This window comes from Physeter macrocephalus, chromosome 7, assembly GCF_002837175.3.
Source record: "Physeter macrocephalus isolate SW-GA chromosome 7, ASM283717v5, whole genome shotgun sequence".
NCBI classification, from domain to species: Eukaryota; Metazoa; Chordata; class Mammalia; order Artiodactyla; family Physeteridae; genus Physeter; species Physeter macrocephalus.
In genome coordinates, this window is record NC_041220.1 from 51,602,903 (window position 1) to 51,625,186 (window position 22,284).

Sequence of the window (22,284 nt, forward strand, 5' to 3'; positions counted from 1 at the left end):
AATGATGTCATATAGAGTTACAACGGATCATTCTGGAGGGGCCCCTCAAGTTGGCCTTCCCTCTTGGGGTTGGTTTGACAGACCCCAAAAAGATGATTTTGAGGACGCACCCAGGGATGATGGATTTCCTGGTGTGTTTTCTCATAAATATATGTATAAATGTATCCGTGTGTCTATATATTCTATATTTACATACTCAGTATATAAATCAGATTAATAATTCATTTGCAATTGGAGACAGTCCTTCCCAGAACCTACACTTCCCAGGGCTACTTCTACAAGACACTTCCCTCTCAATAGAGGATGGGTAAGAACTTTGATTAGTGTCCAGGAAGTTGTCCGGGGAGCATGAAATCAGAACCTTTCCCCATTTTTTCCCAGTGGGTTAAACTGCTCTGGCCCTGCCATTTGCTGGCTGTGCTGGCTTTCAGCGAGTACTCAGCATCTCTATGCCTCGGTTTTCCAGCATCTATGCAAACAGTAATAGTGCCTAACTTATAGCATTGTGGTACAAAGTGCTTACAACACTAAGTAGCACCAGCTAAGCACTTATTCAGTGTTTGTTTCTTATATTGTGTATATCTTTTCACCAGTACTTTAGAAATAGCATTTCCATAAATAATGCAACAGCCCTAATGGAATAATGAAGCCCCTATTGATTTTTTTAATCTTTAAAGATTATTCTAAATCCAGGAGTACCAAGTCGAGGGGCTTATTGCGTGAGATACATCTACTTTTTCCTTTCCTTTTATACACCGTTTTTTTTGTTTTGTTTGGTTTTTTTTTTTTTGCGGTACGCGGGCTTCTCACTGTTGCAGCCTCTCCGGTTGTGGAGCACAGGCTCCGGACGCGCAGGCTCAGCGGCCATGGCTCACGGGCCCAGCCGCTCCGCGGCACGTGGGATCTTCCCGGACCGGGGCGCGAACCCGTGTCCCCTGCATCGGCAGGCAGACTCTCAACCACTGCGCCACCAGGGAAGCCCTTCTGTTCTCAATTTTTATTCATCAAACCACAGGAGCAGAAGGCTGTGTATCTGAATACAGCAAGTGAAGCCCCATAGCCTCAACGGCTTTAGAAAACGCTTTCTGCGCTGTTACTTCCTGCAAATTCTTTTAGTCAGAAACCGTGTTCCCTGTCTACCCTCCCTAAGTCTGTGATTTTCTCCCCCTCCCCCGTGGGGCCTGGCGCCCTTCAAAAATGATTGACACACACGGAAGGCAACTGTGGCGAGGCCTTCTGGATGATTCACCAGGCCGGGCGGCTGGGCTGGCCCTTCTGCTGGCGGGCCAGTACTTATTCCGGAAACACAGGCAAGGAGAAGGTTTTGCTGCCTTAGTCTTATTTTGTTGTCGCTGTTAATAATAAAGTAGTAGCCACACCTACCACAGTTTCTATTGGATAAAAACGTGAATGGGTTTTTTTGTTTTGTTTTGTTTTTGAAGCTTCGGCTCTCTACAAAGTGCACCCAGTTCCCAGGTGGGGCAGGTAGTCTAGAGCACTCTGGGATGGCTGGGGCGAGAAGCCAGCTCTTTTGCAAGTGAAGTATCCAGAGCCCGCCCTGCACCCCTGCCCTTGACTAGAATTTCTCCTCCTTCCCTCCCTGGTTATTTTACAAGGTATCGAATGACTGGCGACACCCAGTCAATGTGGAGGCCAAGAGAATGGAATCAACACCTTCCTCCCCTCCCCCTCCCACTTATCCTTCTTCCTCCACCCCTCCCCCCAGCCAAAACACCAACCAACCAATCCAAAAACCTCTGAAGAAGGACAGTGTTAGAACTATGGAACCAAAGCGTTTCCAGTATCAAGAGATAAGGGAGCTAGAGTAGGGGGGAAAAGCCGGAATTTCAACTTTTTTTCTTCAAGGGAAAAAAATAGAGTATATCTCTGGGCAAGCAGGCCATCCTCCCGGGAGGGAGAACCCACGATTTCCCCAGGTAGTACATTCCAGAGATTGACTAAATTGTCCAGAGATACTGGAAGGGGGCCACAGAAATATGCGACATTTAAATACAATGATGGAAGCTGTTTACAGTCCTCTGAAAGATGCCTTTCATCTGAAAGATGAAAGGGTTTAACAGTCAGTCGCAATAGCTCAGCGGCCGCCGTGACACCAGATGAATTGTGTGTTCCAATCTTTTCCTACTGGAAGAGCTGAAGCAACACAATGACTTGCCCAGGGTCACACACCACGCTTGGGACAGAAATAATCCTAACTGTTCCTTCTGGGCTCTAACCAGCTGACAAAGCCACCTTATTACTGTACTATCATTCGAATCTGAATCATTTAAATTGCTCCTAATTGCAGGCCAGCGGTGAACTGTAACCTCCGTGTGACTCTGCTAGGCCAAGGAGGTAGGAGTGATGGAAGTTTCACAAACTCCTGAATATGGGATGAAATGCTGGGAGGGGGAGGGGATGGGGGAAGAGTGTTTGAAAACTTGACTGTGAAACTGCTAACAAGCATCATATTTAGATTTTTTTTTAAATGAATTTGAAATGTCACCTCTCGTTTATTTTATTGGAACAGAGAAGCACTTGGGATCCAAATGGTTGCCATTAAGAAAGGCAATTTGGGGATAAATCTCAGATATACTCCAAGCAGTCAATCTTCACACACTTCCTTTTTATGCTCATTAAATGACTGTCTGTTTTGTGTTTAAAGATCTTATGTTATCACTTATATGTGGAATCTAAAAGATAAAACAGTCTGTTTCTGTATATACATAACAAAACAGAAACAGACTCAGAGAACAAACTAGTGGCTACTGGTGGAGAGAGGCAAGATAGGGGTAGGGGATTAAGAGGTACAAACTAATACTATGTAAAAAATAAATAAGCAAAAAAGATATATTGTACAGCACAGGGAAGTATAGTCATTATTTTGTAATAACTTTAAATGGAATATAATCTATAAAAATATTGAATCACTACACCTGATTCAATATTCAGGTCGTACACCTGAAACAAATATAATATTGTAAATCAACTATACTTCAATTTTTAAAAATAAAGTTTTTAAAATGAAAAAAAGTAAATAAACTTTCTTTTAAACTCTTTTGTAGGCAACTATTAGGAGGGGGTGGGAGGAGGGGACTGAGGAAGCAACCAGACGTATAAATTCAGATCTGTCCACGGGGCTGGACACGCTCTGTGCTCAGGAAAGCAAGTAAATTCCATAGGGCAAATTGCTCTGATTCATTTGTCCACGCAGAGATGCCACCTACCTGCTCACAGGTATTCAGGTAAATGACAGGTGGGCGGGACCTACCTGACTGTTTCAATAGCTAAGGTCCCAGCAATGTTTTATCTGTCGAGGCTCCCGTGATGTCACACATTTCCTGGTCTCCACCGACCAGTGCCCTCCTCCTTCCTCAAGGCACCTGTACGACCGGTGGAGGCCGGTCCGGCTCAGGTGGCCCAAGGAGCTGCCGGATTAACCCACAAGGCGAGAGAGCTGCAGGGTTGCTGCTGCTTTGAGAGCCCCAGGCAGCACTGGAAAAGGTGAGCTGAAACCCTCCATTTTTCTCTCCGGGCATGTAGACCACTGGCCCCTGACGCATCTGAAGGAAGAATCTGAATGAAAAATATAAGCTGAATGGTTTAGCCCTGGGTGTTTGACCCAGCGGGAGAAGCCCTTTTTGAAAGGAAAAGAGATGCCGTTGACATTTTGGTGGCACAGGAACTTTCTCCCAGTCCAGATATTTAATCCTTTTTGTTTCTCTTAATCATTAATCCTGCCTCTGCTTGTCTGGGAAGTTGAACTAATTATTATTTTTTTAAACTCTGAAGTGGAGTGGGGACTTTTTTTGAAACTTAACTCAAAGATGCAGACCTGTTCAGCCCGTGTTGGGAGGGGGCTGAATTCAGAGTTGCCTTATTTGCCTTGTTTTGTCTTACCTTCTGCGTTCACCAGAGGCAATTTCCATCTAAACCTGTGAGATGACCTCAATTTTTTTTTCTCCTGAAAGTCTGTTCCTCCAACAGGTAAGCTGTTGCCCTTACTCAGCAGCCCTGCGCTCCAGCGTTCCTCCCTCTTTCTTCTCTAAAAAAGTCTACTATTTTCTTTGTTCTTTGTTCTTTTCAAAACCACTGTGCAGTCTGGATTAGAATCGTTTACATTCAGACCCTGAGTGCCTGCCTGCTGACCTTTGGTTAAAGTAAAGATTATTTCCTCAGTGTTGACAAGAATATAAATTCAGGTCTGATTTGTGATTTTGGGGAACTCTTCCATTTTTTTCTCTCTTTCTTTTCTTAGCAGATATACCAAGGAGATTGTTCTGCCAGGACCTTTCTTTTTTAAGTAATTTTACCTCTAGCATCCATTTTTGCTTTCCTAATCCTGACTACACAGCCTGTTGCTACTTTTGTTCTCAACAGCCCAAGAGCCACACTCCGCACTCAGTTCTGTTGTTAGGGGAAAAGAAGCAGTCTCCAAACCCAGGTCCCTGCTGGGAAGAGCTGGAAAACTGGGGGAGAAAACGCAACCTGTGAGGGAGGCATTTCATTCTGGATTCCTTCTTGGGCTATTTTTCTGAGATTTCAGTTAGCAAGGGAATAATATGTTAGGAATATTCATATTCCTATGAATACTCATATTCCTCCACCCAGAAATTCAAAGTGCATGGCAGTTCTCCAAAAGTATAAATTGAAACAAGCTGAGAACGCTTTTGTCTCAGACAGTTGCTTCTCCCCCGAGACTCTGCTCCGCACTTGTTGCAAGTTTCTCTTACTCCTCAGAGGCTTATATTGCTCTTCAAGTGACCTTCGAGTCTGTCCTTTTCCCCTGAGCCTTGTGCTTGGGTGGTGACGGCTGCTTGTCCCTCACCAGTGTGCTCACTTGATTCCGAGTTTTGTCAGCAGAAGAGAGAAAAAGACCTCTTAGATCCTGAATCTTCCGGATAAAATTGTGTCTTTAAAGTCACAAACCTCTCGACAAGATTGCCTTTCCTCTGTTGGCCATGGTTTGTTAGTTCTTTGCATAGTAGTTCATGTATGGTTAAACCAATCATTTCATCACTATATGTCAGAGCCCCTGGTTCTTAAAGGAAAAAAGCTAAGGACACTACACCCACAGATATAAATTTATTTATTTACTTATTTATTTTTGGCTGTGTTGGGTCTTCATTGCTGCGTGCAGGCTTTCTCTAGTTGCGGCGAGCGGGGGCTACTCTTCCTTACCGTGTGTGGGCTTCTCATTGCAGTGGCTTCTCTTGTTGCAGAGCACGGGCTCTAGGCGCGCTGGCTTCAGTAGTTGTGGCACGCGGGCTCAGTAGTTGTGGCACATGGGCTTAGTTGCTCCGTGGCATGTGGGATCCTCCCAGGCCAGGGCTCGAACCCGTGTCCCCTGCATTGGCAGGCAGATTCCTAACCACTGCACCACCAGGGAAGTCCCTACACCCCCAGATATAAGAAAGGGAAAAATTACAGAGACTGGAATTTACGGTAATCCAGATTGCAGTTGGTGTCTTGGGTAATGTATACATGAGTTTTGTCCAAAGGGATGAAAAGACCCACAGTGGTTCCCTTCCTGTAGTAACTCCATCCCTTGGTTAAGTGGCAAAAAGGCTTGATTGGAAAATGTACAGTCTTTTTCATTTACATCTTCCTTATATTACTTCTCTGAGCCTCAGTTTCTTCATCAGTAAAACAAGAGCTAATCATCCCTACAATATAAAGTGGTCCTGAGAAGTACATGAGGTAACATATATAGAGCATCTATATACATCCTTCTTTAAGGCATTTATCTGGGTTGCTTGGAAGAGATAGTCTGGCCTTACAGAGATAAAAGGTCTAATGTGATTGCAATTGTTAGGGGCCCTGATAGTTCTTGTTATGGTTATTAATTGTAAGTAATTAACACCAATATTCACAGTGCAGAGAAAGGAAACAGGCAGGAGGCAGGAAAAACAGGCAGGAGGCAGGAAAATGACACTGTGTCATTAAACAGGCCAGGCAGATTGGTATCCACGGACCTCCCAGGCAGGGTTTAGGAGCTGCTGTCTGCTGCTGTTCCTCCTGCCTTTTCCCTCCTCAAGGCTCTCATCCCACAACAGTCCCACGAAATGTGGTCCTTCGCAGGCCTTTGGGGGAAATGTCCTGCTGTCATTTGCTGTAATCTGACTTGGCAGGCAGCCCTCTCTGCCTTCAATTGTGCTATCTGCAGTGCAGATTGGTGCTTGGTCTCCTCCAGGCTTGCAGATAAACACCCTTGGCCACAGCCTGGTGAGCTGCAGGGCCAAGTCGCTGGGAGGAGGAGCCTGCCCTGGACCGAAGAAAGGGGACTTGTAGGTCTTTTGGATATGATAATTCCCTCAATGGACTATCGTGTGTCCTTTGATGACCTTGAGCCATTGCATGAGGGCAGGCATGTTCCCAGGGCCCTGGGACCTTCTCCAGGTGTCACCCCAGCCTGAAAAGATAAGGCACCTGTTCACTATTCAAGAGCAAGGTAACAGCTTAGTGGGTTGAGACCAAGGGTTCAAAACCTTGATCCAGCTGCTAGCTTGTTTAGGGGAACCTGGGGAAGCACCTCAACCTTCCTTTCCATCAGTTTCCTTGTTTACCTTTTCCTGCAAAAGGGATGCTAACATGGTGTGCTTCACACGCCCCTGGGCCCCATAACAGAAGCTGGATGGGCTGCACACCTAGGTGGGTAGGTCAGGTTGACTGCAGGGGAGTGGGCAATGCCTTCCTAGGAAATATTAGTCTTATTTATTGAATTCTAGGTGGAATGGTGCTACTGCTTTAGAAGAGTGGCCCGGTCTCAGCCACCAGATTCCCTTGGTTCAAAACCCAGCTCCACCTCCTACTAGCCTTGTGACCTGGAATGGGTTATTTAACCTCACTTTACCTCAGCTGTAAAATAGGCTTATCGTGAAGTTGAAATGAGTTGAAAGGTAGAAAGTGCTTAGAATAGTCCCTGGCACAATGTCAGCTATTACTAGTATTATTTTCTTGAAAGGAAGGCACCATGGGTAAAATCAGTCAGATCTGGGTTAGAGAGCCAGTCCCGCCATGTAATTACTAAACTAAAGAAGGAATTTAACATCTCTTCGTCTCAATTTCATCATCTGGAAAACAGAATACTTACCAAACCCAGTGCTGTCACGAGGAATAACTGAAATGGTTTTATATAAAGTGCCTGGTATACAGTAAGCACTCAATAAATGTTAAATTGTATATTATTATAGGAAACAATTATTATATTGGATACAGCTAAACTTCTAAGGTCATGCTACAGTTTGGATATGATAATGATGGAAACAGTAGTAACTTGAGAACCCAAGATTCTCTGAGCAAAACAGACTTCCCAAAAGGCCCCCAAAGGCTTAAAAGGAGAACCTGATTAACAAAGATTATCTTGTTTATCTTGGACTTCCAGGGGAGGGGAACTGCCAGTTGAAATGCCTGAACCTTTGCAGAACTGTGGGCCATAGGATTCTGGCGATGTAAATAAACAGTGGGTTTTCCTGAGCAGTGATTCCTGGCTTCCTGGCTTGCAGTGTCTCCTTTTTAGATTTGTATTTCTCACTTAAAGTGGAGAAATAGGGTCTGCTAAGATTCTGACTACTTAAAAGGCCATTTTGTAAGATGCTACCAAGAGGGGACACAGGAGGGATGCTCTAAAATATGTCCTCCTCATTGTCTCAGTATCCGTGGACTCCCTGGTGGTACATAACTATTCTTGATATTTCTGTGCTGGCAACACATAGACTCACTTTTATGTGGGTGGCAAATTTATTGTCCTCTGACAGGGCCTCCAAAGTATTAAGGGCTTTTCAAAACCATTTGGAAGGAAGACTACATCACTCTTTCTGGGTTAATAGGATTTAACCATCTATTATCTCCAAAGAACAAAGGTTTACATGAAAGCCATACAAATTGCAAAGCACAAAAACTGCACTGAGCTGAAATCAAAACCAGAAAATGTTGGTTGTCCCCTATAAACTTTTTACATTCATCTTTTCCTCTTATTTTGTTCTAAGGGACATGAGGACACCACAGTGACCTGTTGCTTAGTTACCCACAGATATATTTCAGATAAATATAAGGAAGAACTTTCTAAAAATTCGAGTTGTCCAAAAATCCAGTAGTTTGCCTTTTAGGGCACTGAGTTCCCTGTCACTGAAGGTGATTGTTTTTTGGTATATTTCGTACCTGGTACATGTTTGCTGAATGAATGAGTGACAAAGATTTGTGTTTCTTTAGCAGCATATACCGCTCATCTGTAAAATAAAGACTATAATCACTGATCTCATAGGATCATTCTAAAGATTAAATGAGAAAATACATGAAAAGTACCCAGCATAGTATCTTGCACTTAGTGGACTGCTCATTAAATAGTAATAATCATTATGTTTTATTTTCTATTATATTCTAAAAGGAGAGGAGAGAAGGGATTCCTGGGATTCAGGTAGAGGGTAGACAAGATGACCTCCAAATTTGAGATTTTCGGTTTCTGTGCTTATCTCTCTATTCCTGTTCTCTTCACCCCTGACCGTCTGTGTCTGCCTTTCTAGAAGAACTTCTCCCCCCTGTTCCAGGGAGCCATGCTCCTTGACATGGTAGATTGACAATACACTCCTAACAGTGGTTAGGTTCTGTCCCAATTAACCAGAGACTTTTTTTTTTTTAGTATCACTAATATGTGACTTGAAATGTGTGGACTTAAATTCCACCATTATTTTCCAATGACTCTTAGTCACTTCTTGTGTTCGATGCATTTGTCACAAGGACATAAATGACTTCACCAACAGCAGAGTGGAAACCGTCCAAGAATTTGCTTTAATAGCCTCTTGGTGCAGAGCATGACAACAGCACCCATATGATGGTGAGCACTAAATATGTCATTGCTATTTGTTGAGATGATTTACATAACTTGTTTATGACTACTTCTGTCAGTCGCATGGCCTGTTTGAATAGTACGCTGAGTGCTTAGGCTTCTGCATACTCATGTTAATACATGAGTCATCTGGTGTTTTCCAACTCCTCATTAATTATTATCATTATGCTTGTATTATGTCTTCCACAGCACACATACAAACTCAGCTATTCTACCTGTAGTCTTTTTTCCCCTTTGGGGCCCTAGCAAATTTGGTTCAACAGTCATCTCTGAAGACATCTGTGTTCTAACTTAGCAATGGATTAAAAGAAAATTATTAGGTTTTTATATCAGGGCAGAACTGCTATCCCTAAGTATGTAGCTATCTAAGTGGCTGCCACTCAGCATATTGTCCCTAAAGCCTAAACCGTGTAGACAAGCGTTGGAGAGGATCCTGCGGAATGTGTACCCCATTCCTGGCGAATACCCCTGGAAATACAGAGACCCTGTATTCACTTCATATTGCTGCTGTAACGAATTAAACTTGGCATCTTAAAACAGCACAGATTTATTTTCTCACAGTTCTGGAGGCCAGAAGTTTGAAATCAAGGTGTTGGCAGGGCCTTGCTTCCTCTGGAAGCTCCAGGAAAGAATCCTTCTTTGCCTCTTCCAGCTTCTGGTGCCTCCAGGTGTTCCAGGCTTGTGGCTGCATCCCTCCAGTCTCTATCTCTGTCTTCACATCACCCTCTCCTCTGTATCTGTGTCTTGTCTTCTGTCTCCTAAAAAGACACTCGTCATTGGATTTAGGATAGATCAGATAATCCAGGATGATCTCATTTCAAGATCTTTAACTTAATTACATCATCAAAGACTTTTTCTAATAAAGTCACATTCACAAGTTCTGGGGGTTAGGATATGCGTATATCTTTTGGGGGGACATTCTTACACATAGGCCCCTCCCACTACTTATAGAGAAATTCCTTGTCCACTTAGAGGCTGAAATATTGTGCAGAATCCAACAAGGAGAGTTAGAACTGGCAGCCTTCACCACTACCATTATTTATTCCTCTGTTCAAAGTACAATAGTTAAGTGTTTTATATTCTAAAGACCTACTGAATTTTTTTAGTCAATAGTGTAATTTATCTACAAAAGCAAATCAGTAAGGGTCATTTTAGGTTGCTTTGATAGATAAGTAGTATCCTGGTTAAGGAAGTGATTATTCCACTGAACCCTGAGCCCAAACCACAAGTTTTCACTTCCAGGAGCCATGTTTTCAAAGGGACCTAAACAAAGTAGAGGGCATCCTGGGTGGACACTTTACCACTACCTGGACTACCCAGGAAGACAACTGGAAGAACCAGAGACAAAAAGACAAGAGAGAAACCACAATGCTGTCTTTAATTTGGGGGGCTGTCATGTTTTGAGGGAATGAATGTGATCTATGTTACACTGAAAGGTGGAACAAGAGCCAAAGGTCATACTAACAAGAGGGAAGCATTCAGCTGTTGGCAAACTGATGAGCTCCCCATCACTGGAGGTGTTTCAAACAGAAGCTGATAGGTCATCTGTCTGGGATGTTGTAAAGAGGGTTCTTGCACGTGGTGAGAATCTAAGATCATTACCCAACTCAAAATCCTGTGACTTCTAAATAATTTTAAAATCTCAAATACAGATCATCACGTGGGAACATCAGACACCAGCGAGTGGATTCCTCGTCCTCTTCCTTGATTGAGGAATTTGCTCAGGTTCTTCCTCCCACCTGGACTTCTTCCCACTTGCCCAAATCCCATTTATCTTTCATGATCCTCCCTGAGGACCATATGTTCCATGAACTTCCCTTGACTGTTCTGGGCCAGACTACACTGCTCTCTTAATCCTTTCCCTTCACACTTGCATTCCTGGCTCCTATTTTGGAGGACCATACTCATTATGGATTCTCTTGCAGTGTTTTAACTTTTTTTTTTTTCTATATGTAAGCTCCATTTTCATAATAGACTTTAACTCATTGAGGATGAAATTGAATTGCTATGGGAACTCCCACAGAAACGCAGACAAATGTCTGGCAGGTAATAGATGATACGTGAACACCTGTAGAATTGAAACAGTAGAAAAATGTTGAGAATTCAAATACCTTCCTCCGGGCTTCCCTGGTGGCGCAGTGGTTGGGAGTCCGCCTGCCGATGCAGGGGACACGACTTCGTGCCCCGGTCCGGGAAGATCCCACATGCCCCGGAGCGGCTGGGCCCGTGAGCCATGGCCGCTGAGCCTGCGCGTCCGGAGCTTGTGCTCTGCAATGGGAGAGGCCGCAGCGGTGAGAGGCCCGCATGCCGCAAAAAACAAAACAAAACAAATACCTTCCTCCACCTTGTCCTTTCTTCCTTAAACCTTGGTTATCTGTTTAAAAAAACCATAAGCGTTTCCTGAGTATGTTTTTCAGCCTTGAGTGGAAAAAGACCAGCCTGCTTCTTTGCCATGCTTCTCCTCTGACATCAGCACTGCCCAGGACTCTATGGCAACTAGCTGCATGAACAGAGCCCTTGGTCAATGCAAAATACTCTACTTTCATTTTTGTTATTGGCAGGGGGTCTGCTCCATTTCACCGTTTTGGTAGACCAGGAACTGGAAGGATATCTCTTCTGGGCCAGAGTTCTTACAAACAAACCCAAGTTTTAAAGGTGTGCCATGACACCCCAGGGGAAAGACAGTAAAATCTGTCAAGAGAGGCAAAGCTCCTCGGGCTTGTGAAAGTCCATCACTAACTTCTAAAACTTGCATCTAATTGGCTTGCCACCGGGGACTCTTCTCACTTAACACTTCCCTTGTTTTTCCCACTTTCTGAACATCTGTGTTCTCAGTTATTGACTCCAGATATATTACATTGTCTCCTTTTAGTTCAGTTCTTTCATTTCCTGACCATATTTCAACTTCTTTAAAGACCATTTATATATATTTTTTCTGTCTTTTCTAGTGTTGGCAACACTATGCAGACTAGTGTCATTCACAGACTGCGTTAATGAATTGCTCACTCTCTCGGAGACCACTGATTTAGATAATAAGTAGGAGCAGGGCTAACCTTGACCTTTGCAGCAGCCCATACGCACCTGCCCTCCCCCTGTTTCCTCTGTCTGTCCTCTGCAATGCATATGGCGCCCCTGCCTTCCCAGCCTCCACTTCCCACCTAGGCTCTTGGTTCAAAGACAGTTTTTATCCCACGTGTGACTGTTTTTATTCAGGTCACTAAAGCACTAATTTCTCCCTATTACGTATGTGTCTATAAGCTAAGGAATAGCCCACAGAGCATTTCTTCATCCTCTTATACACCTTAGTTCACAGTTGGTATTTATAAAAAAGTTGATGGCACTTTGTTACCTCCCAGTCTCACATAATTTATCTATAATTTAAAAGGTAACTGTAAATTTACTTTGTTTAATAGAGGAAGATAGAGTTTGCCCTAACTTTGGCAATTACTTTCCCCCAATAATCTAATTTAGGAGATGAAGCCAGAGCTATGGCAGTGGTTAGACAAACATGCCTGCTGGATAATCATTTTAGAAAAAGAAACAAGGCCACTGGTGTGAAGGCTTTATTGACACTAGTCCACCCTATTCCTCTGTGGGTGTATTTCTGGTCTTCATGGTCACAGACGGTGTTCCTGACTGTGACAGTGATCTCTGCACTGAGGTGTGGCCTTAGTGACCAGTTTGAAACCAACTCTGCAGCCTTTCTGCCCTGCGGAGCTTCATCCAGATTTTAAAGTATCATCAACAACAGAAAAACCTTAAGCTCAGTTTTGTTTTAATGGCTAATTCATCTTGGATTTAAAAAAAAAAATTTAATTGAAGTATAGTTGATTTACAATATCGTGTTAGTTTCAGGTGTACAGCACAGCGATTCAGTAATATATATATTCTTCTTCAGATTATCTTCCCTTATAGGTTATTAGAAAATATTAAATATCGTTCCCTGTGCTATACGGTAGATCCTTGTTGGTTATCTATTTTATATATAGCAGTGTGTATATGTTAATCCCAACCTCCTAGTTTATCCCTCCCCCCAACCCCACAAGCTTAGTTTCTTGAAGGGAAAGACTAAGGGATTCTTAGTCTTTACGTGTTTGAGACGCACTGTAAAACATGAAGGTTGGTTGAAGGGATTCAAAGATTTGGAACATTAAATAAGTCAGCAAAAATTATGAAGCACGCTGACTACAGTAGGGCAGAGTCTCATGCTGTTTGTATAGCCACAGTCCACAGAGTGTCCTCGCTCTAGGGAACGGTTTCTATCACTTGACTGGGCTCTCTTATACACTCACAGAACAAAGCTCTTTCAGGATCCAATAGTTTTGTGATCATTTTGGGGACCTGGCTGTAGGTTACACTTTCTTCCTCTCATTTGAAGCCAGTTCTTCCTCTTGCCTCATGAGCCCCTTAGCAAACGGCTCACCTGGTGCCTCTATCAAGTATAACAATCAGTTAGAGCAGTCAATTCAGACCTTGGTTAAAATTTAGTGGCACACCTGTGACAAGGTTGTAATTCTCCACTTCTGCTATTGCACCTGGCTGGGAACCAGGGCGGTGCAAGGAAAAGATTGAGGCCCACAGGAGGTGTTGGAAGCTGATCTGGGTCCTAACCGCAGCCTCAACACCCTACTCTCTCTACCTGAGTCTCTAAAAATAACAGTGACAGGCCTCTGAGTAGGTGAGGCAAATGCGGCGCTCACCTTAGGGTGCATATTTTAAGGGGGCACCAGAAAAAACTTAGTAATCACTATAAATAATATTTTAATGTATTATTTTTAAAAACCAAAATTAATGCAAAAAGAATCCATGGTGATCAGAATTTAAATAAAGACAAGGATTGGTAGCTCAAGTTATCCAAAGGTTATTTAAGATTATCACTTAGTCAAAAGAAATTGTCAAACATGGCAATTTCCTCAACTGAAAATCAGACAGGCAGAGAGGTAGATTTTGAAAATAGTATTGATGGGCTTGCTTCCTTTAAAGCCAGGAAAATGAACCTATGCGAAAAAAATTTTGGTTTTAGTATAAGTAAAATATTTAAACTTAAAATAATGTTGTACATTTAATATACATATTTTTCATGTTTCCCACATTCTTTCAGCTGTCTTAATGATCTGGGGAAAAATTAACCATTAAAAAATACACAAAAACATGTATATCAGTACTCACATTTCCTTTTGCCTTAGGCTGCAACACGGACCACATAGTGCTGATAGGATAAAAGTATCTGTTATTTAGGAATGTCTTCAGTGGATTTTTTCTGACACTGTTTGTCATAGGCTAAGTAAGAATTTTCCAGAAGCAAGGCTTTCTGACAGATAAGGGGAGAACGCTAATGGTCCAAGGTGCCTGACTAATAAGGCTTCTCACACACTTTCCTTCTCAAAGAGCATCTGGAGCTTCAGGATTTCTAGTTTATCCATCGCCCACTCCTCCGTCAGCTGCCCTTGGCCTGCCACTATTTTAATTTTTTTATTTATTAGTGAATTTCAGTGAAAGCTCATCAATGTTTATGCTCTGGATAGGAAAAATTATCTCTGATTTACCATTTGTTTAAATGATTTGCATTTCTTTTGTGTTACATATGTCAGGATATTTTAGAACAAGAGTTGTCAAAATAAAGGAATGCTTACAAACAAATGGGAGAGCCCCAAATTCCCCAAATACCATCCGTTCTTCAGATCAGATTATACGCTGAGAATTCTAATACTGGAGCTGTTTAGCCATTAAGGACTTTATTCTGTTCATATAAATCTAACTAATGCCACTAAATATCTTTGCATTTTCTAAACTGTTCCTAGCCCTTGCTTTTGCTTTTAAAAGTATCTACTTCTCTACTTTATTACCCTTAATTTTTTTTTCCCTCTGTGGCCAAGAGATGCTAATAGATTCCTCCAGGCCTCAGGGCAGTGTCCTGTGCTCAGCCCTGTCAGGACTGCAGCAACAGCCAAGTCGTGTATTGCCACCAAGAAAGCAGATGCAGTCTTTGGCTGTGGGAGCAGTTGGTTATTCCCACTTCATTCTGTCCCGGATGCTATCCATCATACATTGTAGGAAGGACACTGTTAAGTTGGGAGCTTGCAGAAGAGTGTGGTCAGCCTCTTGGAGTCTGAAAAAAACCTGAAGGAATGTCAGATTTCCCTAAGGCTACTGAACCTAGGGGAGGACTTGGGGTCTGTCTTCATATAATTGAGGGATTTAAGGAATTAGACATATTCTAAATGGCACCCATGAGGGGGTGGGGTGAGTTCCAGGGAGGCAAATTTTTGGTCAATATATGGACTTTCCCTCCCTAAGAGATTAGAGCTATCCAAAGGCAGAATGATCTATTTTATAAAGTAATAAAGGCCTATTTCATCTAAGGACCATCTCTCAAGGCTCCCTTTCAACCCAAAAAGTTTCTGGCTACCATGATTCGTGTTTGTCGAGGGTGAAGTACCAATGCAGGACACACTGCCATTTGACTACAAGGATACATTCTTTTTAATATTATGAGGTCCCATTACTATTGTTTGAATAGCGCATGTGACTCATGCAACTATTCAAGAGATGCTTTAGAGTCATGTCTTGACCTTTCAGTAGAAGGAAAATGTGAAATTGTCAGTGCAGCATGCCAGATGACATGTTTATCCAGCACCTTTCCAAAGTGGAGTATATGGATTATTCTGACTACATCAGATAACCATTTTCTATAAAGGCAGTGTGCATTTAAAGGAAACTTAGTGGGACAGTAGCCACCAGGGACCGCATTGTTCTGGTAGGTTATCTCATACAAAATTTTTTCTACTTCCAAATAGGCTATATCCCAAAGGCTGTTCTTTTGTGTGTGTGCTTTTTTATCATCCAGTTTTATTGAGATATAATTGACATACAGTACTGTATAAAGTATACAGCATTATAATTTGACATACATACATCATGAAATGATTACCACAGTAAGTTTAGTGAACATTCATCATCTCATACAGATATAAAATAAAGGAAAAAATTGTTTTCCTTGTGATGAGAATTCTTATGATTTACTCTCTTTAATATATAACGTATGGCAGTGTTGACTTTATTAATCATGTTGTACATTACATCCCTAGTGCTTATTTATCCTATAACTGGAAATTTGTATCTTTTGACCACCTTGACCCATCCCCCCTTCCCCCCACTCTGGTAACCATAAATCTGATCTCTTTTTTCTCTGAGTTTGTTTGTTTGTTGAAGTATGATTGTCCTACAGTACCATGTTAGTTCCTGGTACACTGCATAGTGACTTGATATTTCTAGACATTACAAGATGATCACCATGATAATCTAGTTATGATATGTCACCATATAAAAATACTACACATTATTATTGACTATAGTATTTCACCCCCTGACTCCTTCACTTTGTAGCTGGAAGTTTATACCTCTTAATCTCCCTCCTGAAGCCTGTTCTTAAGGATATGAAATCTTCAGTCTATTGAATTTTCCAGTGCAGACGACAGTGTACCTATGACCTCTAATGACCCTCTTGGCTGCGGATGGTGCTGATTCACGTTTGCTATGAAAAGTATCTTTGTTGACAAGCCACAAACGTTTAGAATTTGAAAGTTAGGTAGAAAAAGTTCTGGACAGGTTTCAGGCAAGATAAACCAGTGGGAAATAAAAGTCCCCTCGGGTGTCTCTTCCACCCCACATAAGAGGAGAAGGAGGAAAAATGGTTCCTAAGTCACAAGAGCATTGTATCAAGGCAGAATAAGAGTTACATCCCAAACCACACACCCAAGGAGGCAATCTATTTCCTGCTCTTTCTCACTCTAAACTGCAAAAAAGCCGCCCTGCAGCTCTCTTGCCTTACCCCAGCCAGGATCAGAGTGCTGACAGCTGACACATTGAGTGATGTGGATGGATAGGCCCTCTCACTCACTTTTAGGGGAGAAGAGAGTTTACCTTTTAGGCCTTAATGATTTTTGATAATTTCTTCTCAGTTCATCAGCAAGGCACATATATGTCTAAAAACATGATACACCATACATGTTTATAAGATGTAAACTGGAAATAAGAAACGTCAGGTAAATGATATGAATCATATTTTTTTAAGTCTACCTAGTTCTTTCTTTAGAGCCCAAACTGTTTTGTCAGCCAGTTCTCTTTTAATCTGTGTCTATTCATATAGGCTTTATTTAGTCTGAAGCGAAGTTGAAAAATATATACAGCAGTGTTTACATTAATATTATGTGAAGAATCTGGTTTTCTCATAGGGGCAATTGCTAGGGAATTCAAATTGGTCTCAGATAAAAAAGAAAGAAAACAAAAACAAATCAGCGTTGGAGCTAAAACCTGCCGTTTTTGCTTTGCCCCAATTCACTCATCCTGTGTCAGGCATTTTAACACTCAGTAAAGTCAAAGAATCTTTTTATTCAGAGATCTTGGGAAAACCCATCTGCAGTGTGGCCTAAAGAGATTTTTAACCTTCTAATTTCCTGGGGCTCTTTTATTTAGTTAGGTACATTTGGGGATTCTGACTGGTCATAATCAAAACATGCTGGGAGAATAGTGGCAAAATGGTGAAGAGCAGTAAGGAGTCAGGAGCCCTTGCTGGTTTGTTTCTTTTTTGGTGCAACTGACAAGTTACTTACCTTCTGCACCTCAGTTTCTTCATCTGTTAAATTAAAAACAAAACAAAATCCCTGGGGATTTGTAAGGATTAAATAACATAATATATATAAGGCCCCAGCATAGTGCCTGGCACATGGTGCCTGGCATACTCAAAAAGCTGTTATAAAGAAAAAAAAAAAAGATTTTCCCACAAGCCAACCACCCCAAAATAAAACACCTCCACTTTATTAGCACAGATATATAGAACTCTATTTCTGAAAGGGATTTCATAGTATCTAGTCTGATGGTTTGCTTTTTTTTTTTTTTTTTTTTTTTTTTAACTTAAGCCACGGTCCTTTGAACCAAATATTATGAGGAATCTAACGTGTGAAATAAAAGTGGAGCTGGGTCTGGGTGGAGTGGAAAAGTGGACACAGCCCACCATCCCCCCTTCCCTTCCCTGGAAGACCCTGAGGCAACTGACACACCTTCCAGAGCAGAGTGAAAACCAAAAATCTGGTCCAGCTCCACCTTTTCACCAACAAGGGAATGGCCTAGAAATGTGATGTTGTTTTTCCACTGGTCCAACCAGAGCTATCATCTGCATTCCTATCAGTCTCCAGTACTGCACAACAAGAAAGAACACGTGGGAGTATTTGACCCAACTCTTACAGGTCTAAAGATCTAGAGCTTTAGTTCAAAATATGTGAACTTCTTTTCCTATAGCAGATGATAACCTTTGGGCGGCCCATTTCCATTTTCGTGTTTATTTTTCAACTGTTTTTCATGCCACTTAAAGCATTTCCTGTGTGGTTCCAGTACCTTCTATCAGCCTTGAGGACAAAGAGCAGCTGTGTAGGTTTCCGTGAAATTGGACTAGAAACGACTTCACCCCCTCCTGCACCCTCTACCTTAGCTGCCTGTGGTCTCTTCTGATGCTAAATAAAATGCTATGATTTCTAAATGTTTCACATTCGGGGTACTTTACTTCCACCTCTTGACCAGAGCGTTCTTCAAGCCATATTACTGCAGTACAGAAATGTAAACATGAAGCTGACTCAGTGAAAGTTTGAAGTCAATGTATTTTCTTTTTGAGATAAGGCTATGTTTGTACAAACAACCTCGGACTTTATTTGGAAAAGAAAAAACTGCAAAGGCAGTTTATGACTGCTGTGCTGTTTCCAAACGTGGCTAGTTTCCTGTTAGGTTATTTCATGTGTCCTTATGTTCCTGTGGAAAGCTTAAGGTTATTTTATTTACTTTCAGAAAAGAAGAAAGGTGAGTTGGGGGCTGGGGTATTGAAGGATTCTTTGTTGTCATGAGCGTTGACCCAGAGTCCCCTAGCGCTGACCTCTGTTTGCACTACTTATCCGGGCTTCTCATTACTGTGTTCATGTCCACCTCCTCCGGAGGGGACTCCCTGAGGGCAGGCATGTCCTTTAAAGCTCTGTTGAAAGTCTCCCCCATAGCCAACTCATTACCTAGCTCACGGTTGGCGCTCAAAAAATAATTTTTGAAAATAGAGATGTTTATGATTATCATTGTTACTCATCTCACATTACTGCAGCTCATTAATAAAAATGACTGAAGGCCAAAAAATATGTTTATTGACTGATCAGGAGACTTCCTAGATGTTAATCAGGCATGTTGAAAACTCCATTTTTAAACTCTGATACTAAAGGAAAATACGTAGTGTGATAATATTCTGCTAGTTTGAAAATATATATATATATAATTGAATGAAAGAGAACTATGAGAACAGAGCAAAAAGACCCCTTAGAGGAACTACAGCTTTCAGTTTCCAGGCCAATTGAGCTAGACTGGAGACCGAAGGACTTCAGTAACAAATACATGTAAGAATAGTTAATATTTATTGGGCACTTACTATATTCCAGGCATAATTCTAAGAGCTTTATGCCTCATATCTCATTTAATCCTCACAACAACCCTCTGAGGCAGTCTGTTATTATCCCCACTTTACAGACATGAAAACCGAGGCTTAAATCATTGGCGCACAGTGGTGGTGGGATCGGCCCAGGCAGTGTGGCTCCAGAACCCACTTTACCACCACATGACGGAGTAAATGAAACGCATACAGGAGAAAACAATGCTTTCGTCATCTTAAAAATACAACTGCCCAAAGAGCTCTCATTTCTTCTCAGATGATGTAGCTGAAGACTCTGAGGTCCTATATTTTCTGAGTTTTGGAGAACAGTAGTAAGACAGATACGAGAAAGCCATCAGAGCGTTAACTGGTTTTCTTCTTGTCCTGCTCTGACAGAGAATTTTATAAATCACTGGGCTATTTTATTAACAAATTACATTTCATAGGGTGTATTTCTGGGCATTTCCCAGATCTTACCCCAATAATTTTCACTACACCAACATGAGGACGTTAAAGGGAAATATTATTCCTGCTGGGATAGGTGGTTAAACTGAGGCATAAGGAGACAAGGCTGCTGGCCCCAGGTCATGTCAGTCACCTGAGTGGGCACTCAGCCCTGGCCTTCTGAGTCACGGCCCACTTCTGTCCACTGGCAGCACCACCTCACACCCATAACCAAGATGAGCAGTCTTGTTCTCTTTCAGGTTTGTGGATGGCTCCTAGAAGATCTTGATTCTCTCCAGAGGATACATCGTTTTCCTGGGTCGGTTTCCTGTCACCCTGCCCTGCCCCCTCCCAGTCAACCATGAACCAGCTGGACCCTGCTGAGGACCCAGATGCCAGCCCTACCCCCCTGTGTGTGGTGTGCGGCCAAGCCCACGCCCCTGAGGAAAACCACTTCTACACCTACACGGAAGAAGTGGACGATGACCTCATTTGCCACATCTGCCTGCAAGCTCTGCTGGACCCTCTGGACACTCCCTGCGGACACACCTACTGCACGCTCTGCCTCACCAACTTCCTGGTGGAGAAGGACTTCTGCCCTGTGGATCGCAAGCCTGTGATCCTGCAGCACTGCAAGAAATCGAGCATCTTGGTCAACAAGCTCCTCAACAAGCTGCTGGTGACCTGCCCGTTCACAGAGCACTGCGCGCAGGTGCTGCAGCGCTGCGACCTTGACCATCACTTTCAAATGAGGTAGGGAGGGGCTTCTCCTCGGCCAATCCAGCGAAGCCCCGCCCTCAGGGCGGCCGCTGGAAGGGTGGGGTGTTCCAGGGCCCGGCTGCTGCTTCCCGAGATGCCTATTTCTCTGCCTTCTGCTTTGCAACCAATGGAAGGAGTCATTCAAAATAAGAAGGGTCTTAGGTATTAATGGCTGTGGTTCAGGGTGAGGAAACAGTATGTGGCAGAGTTGTGGGGTGTGAGTTGCGTGTGTGTGTTTATAGGACTGGGGTTTTTTGTGAAAATATACATCACATAAAATTTACCATTTTCAGTATACAGTTCAGTGGCATTAAGTACATTCATATAGTTGTGCATCCACCACTACCATCCATCCATCTCCAGAACTTTTTTCATCTTCTAGAACTAAAACTTCATACCCATTAAAACAAACAAACACAAAAAAAACTCCCATTCCCTCCTCTCCAGCCGCTAGCAATCGCCATTCTACAATAGTTTCTGTCTCCATGAATTTGACTGCTCTAGGAACCTCATATAAGAAGCATCATTCAATGCTTGTACTTTTGTGATTGGTTTAGTTCATTTGTGTCCATTTGAAGTGTGAAAGATACTGGAAAATCTGATGAGCAGCTTTCTCTGAGGCTCCTGGTCCCCAAAAAGATTTCCTGGAAGGCATTGCTTATCTTTTTTGTTGTTGTTAAATTTATTTATATTATTTATTTATTTATTTATTGGCTGTGCTGGGTCTTCATTGCTGCATGTGGGCTTTCTCTAGTCGTGGTGAGCGGGGGCTACTCTTTTTTTTAATTTTAATTTTCTTTTGTTTATTTTTTTATACAGCAGGTTCTTATTAGTCATCAATTTTATACACATCAGGGTATACATGTCAATCCCAATCTTCCAATTCATCCCACCACCACCGCCACCCCTGCTGCTTTCCCCCCCTTGGTGTCCATACATATGTTCTCTACATCTGTGTCTCAATTTCTGCCCTGAAAACGGGTTCATCTGTACCATTTTTCTAGGTTCCACATATATGTGTTAATATGCGATATTTGTTCTTCTCTTTCTGACTTACTTCACTCTGTATGACAGTTTCTAGATTCATCCACGTCTCTACAAATGATCCAATTTCGTTCCTTTTTATGGCCGAGTAATATTCCATTGTATATATGTACCACCTCTTCTTTTTCCATTCATCTGTTGATGGGCATTTAGGTTGCTTCCATGACGTGGCTATTGTAAATAGTGCTGCAATGAACATTGGGGTGCATGTGTCTTTTTGAATTACGGTTTTCTCTGGGTATATGCCCAGTAGTGGGATTGCTGGGTCATATGATAATTCTATTTTTAGTTTTTTAAGGAACCTCCATACTGTTCTCCATAGTGGCTGTATCAATTTACCTTCCCACCAACAGTGCAAGAGGGTTCCCTTTTCTCCACACCCTCTCCAGCATTTGTTGTTTGTAGATTTTCTGATGATGCTCATTCTAACTGGTGTGAGGTGATCCCTCATTGTAGCTTTGACTTGTGTTTCTCTAATAACTAGTGACGTTGAGCAGCTTTTCATGTGCTTCTTGACTATCTGTATGTCTTCTTTGGAAAAGTGTCTATTTAGATCTTCTGCCCATTTTTTGATTGGGTTGTTTGTTTTTTTAATATTGAGCTGCATGAGCTGTTTATATATTTTGGAGATTAATCCTATGTTCATTGATTCATTTGCAAATATTTTCTCCCATTCTGAAGGTTGTCTTTTTGTCTTGTTTATGGTTTCCTTTGCTGTGCAAAAGCTTTTATGTTT

The 22,284-nt window shown here is 42.2% G+C and overlaps 1 protein-coding gene across 3 annotated transcripts in view; it reads left to right on the top strand.

The window, feature by feature from the left end:
• LNX1 (ligand of numb-protein X 1) overlaps positions 1-22,284 on the top strand; it is a 207,855-nt gene that overhangs the window by 62,556 nt on the left and 123,015 nt on the right. For 2 of the 3 annotated variants that reach the window (XM_028491833.2, XM_028491835.2), the window contains one exon: positions 20,006-20,498. In XM_028491833.2, the coding sequence (XP_028347634.1) occupies positions 20,107-20,498 (392 nt within the window). In that variant the 5' untranslated portion in view covers positions 20,006-20,106. Of the gene's footprint in view, positions 1-3,349; positions 3,505-20,005; positions 20,499-22,284 lie in introns of those variants that run through there. The other variant, XM_028491834.2, reaches the window with a different exon arrangement.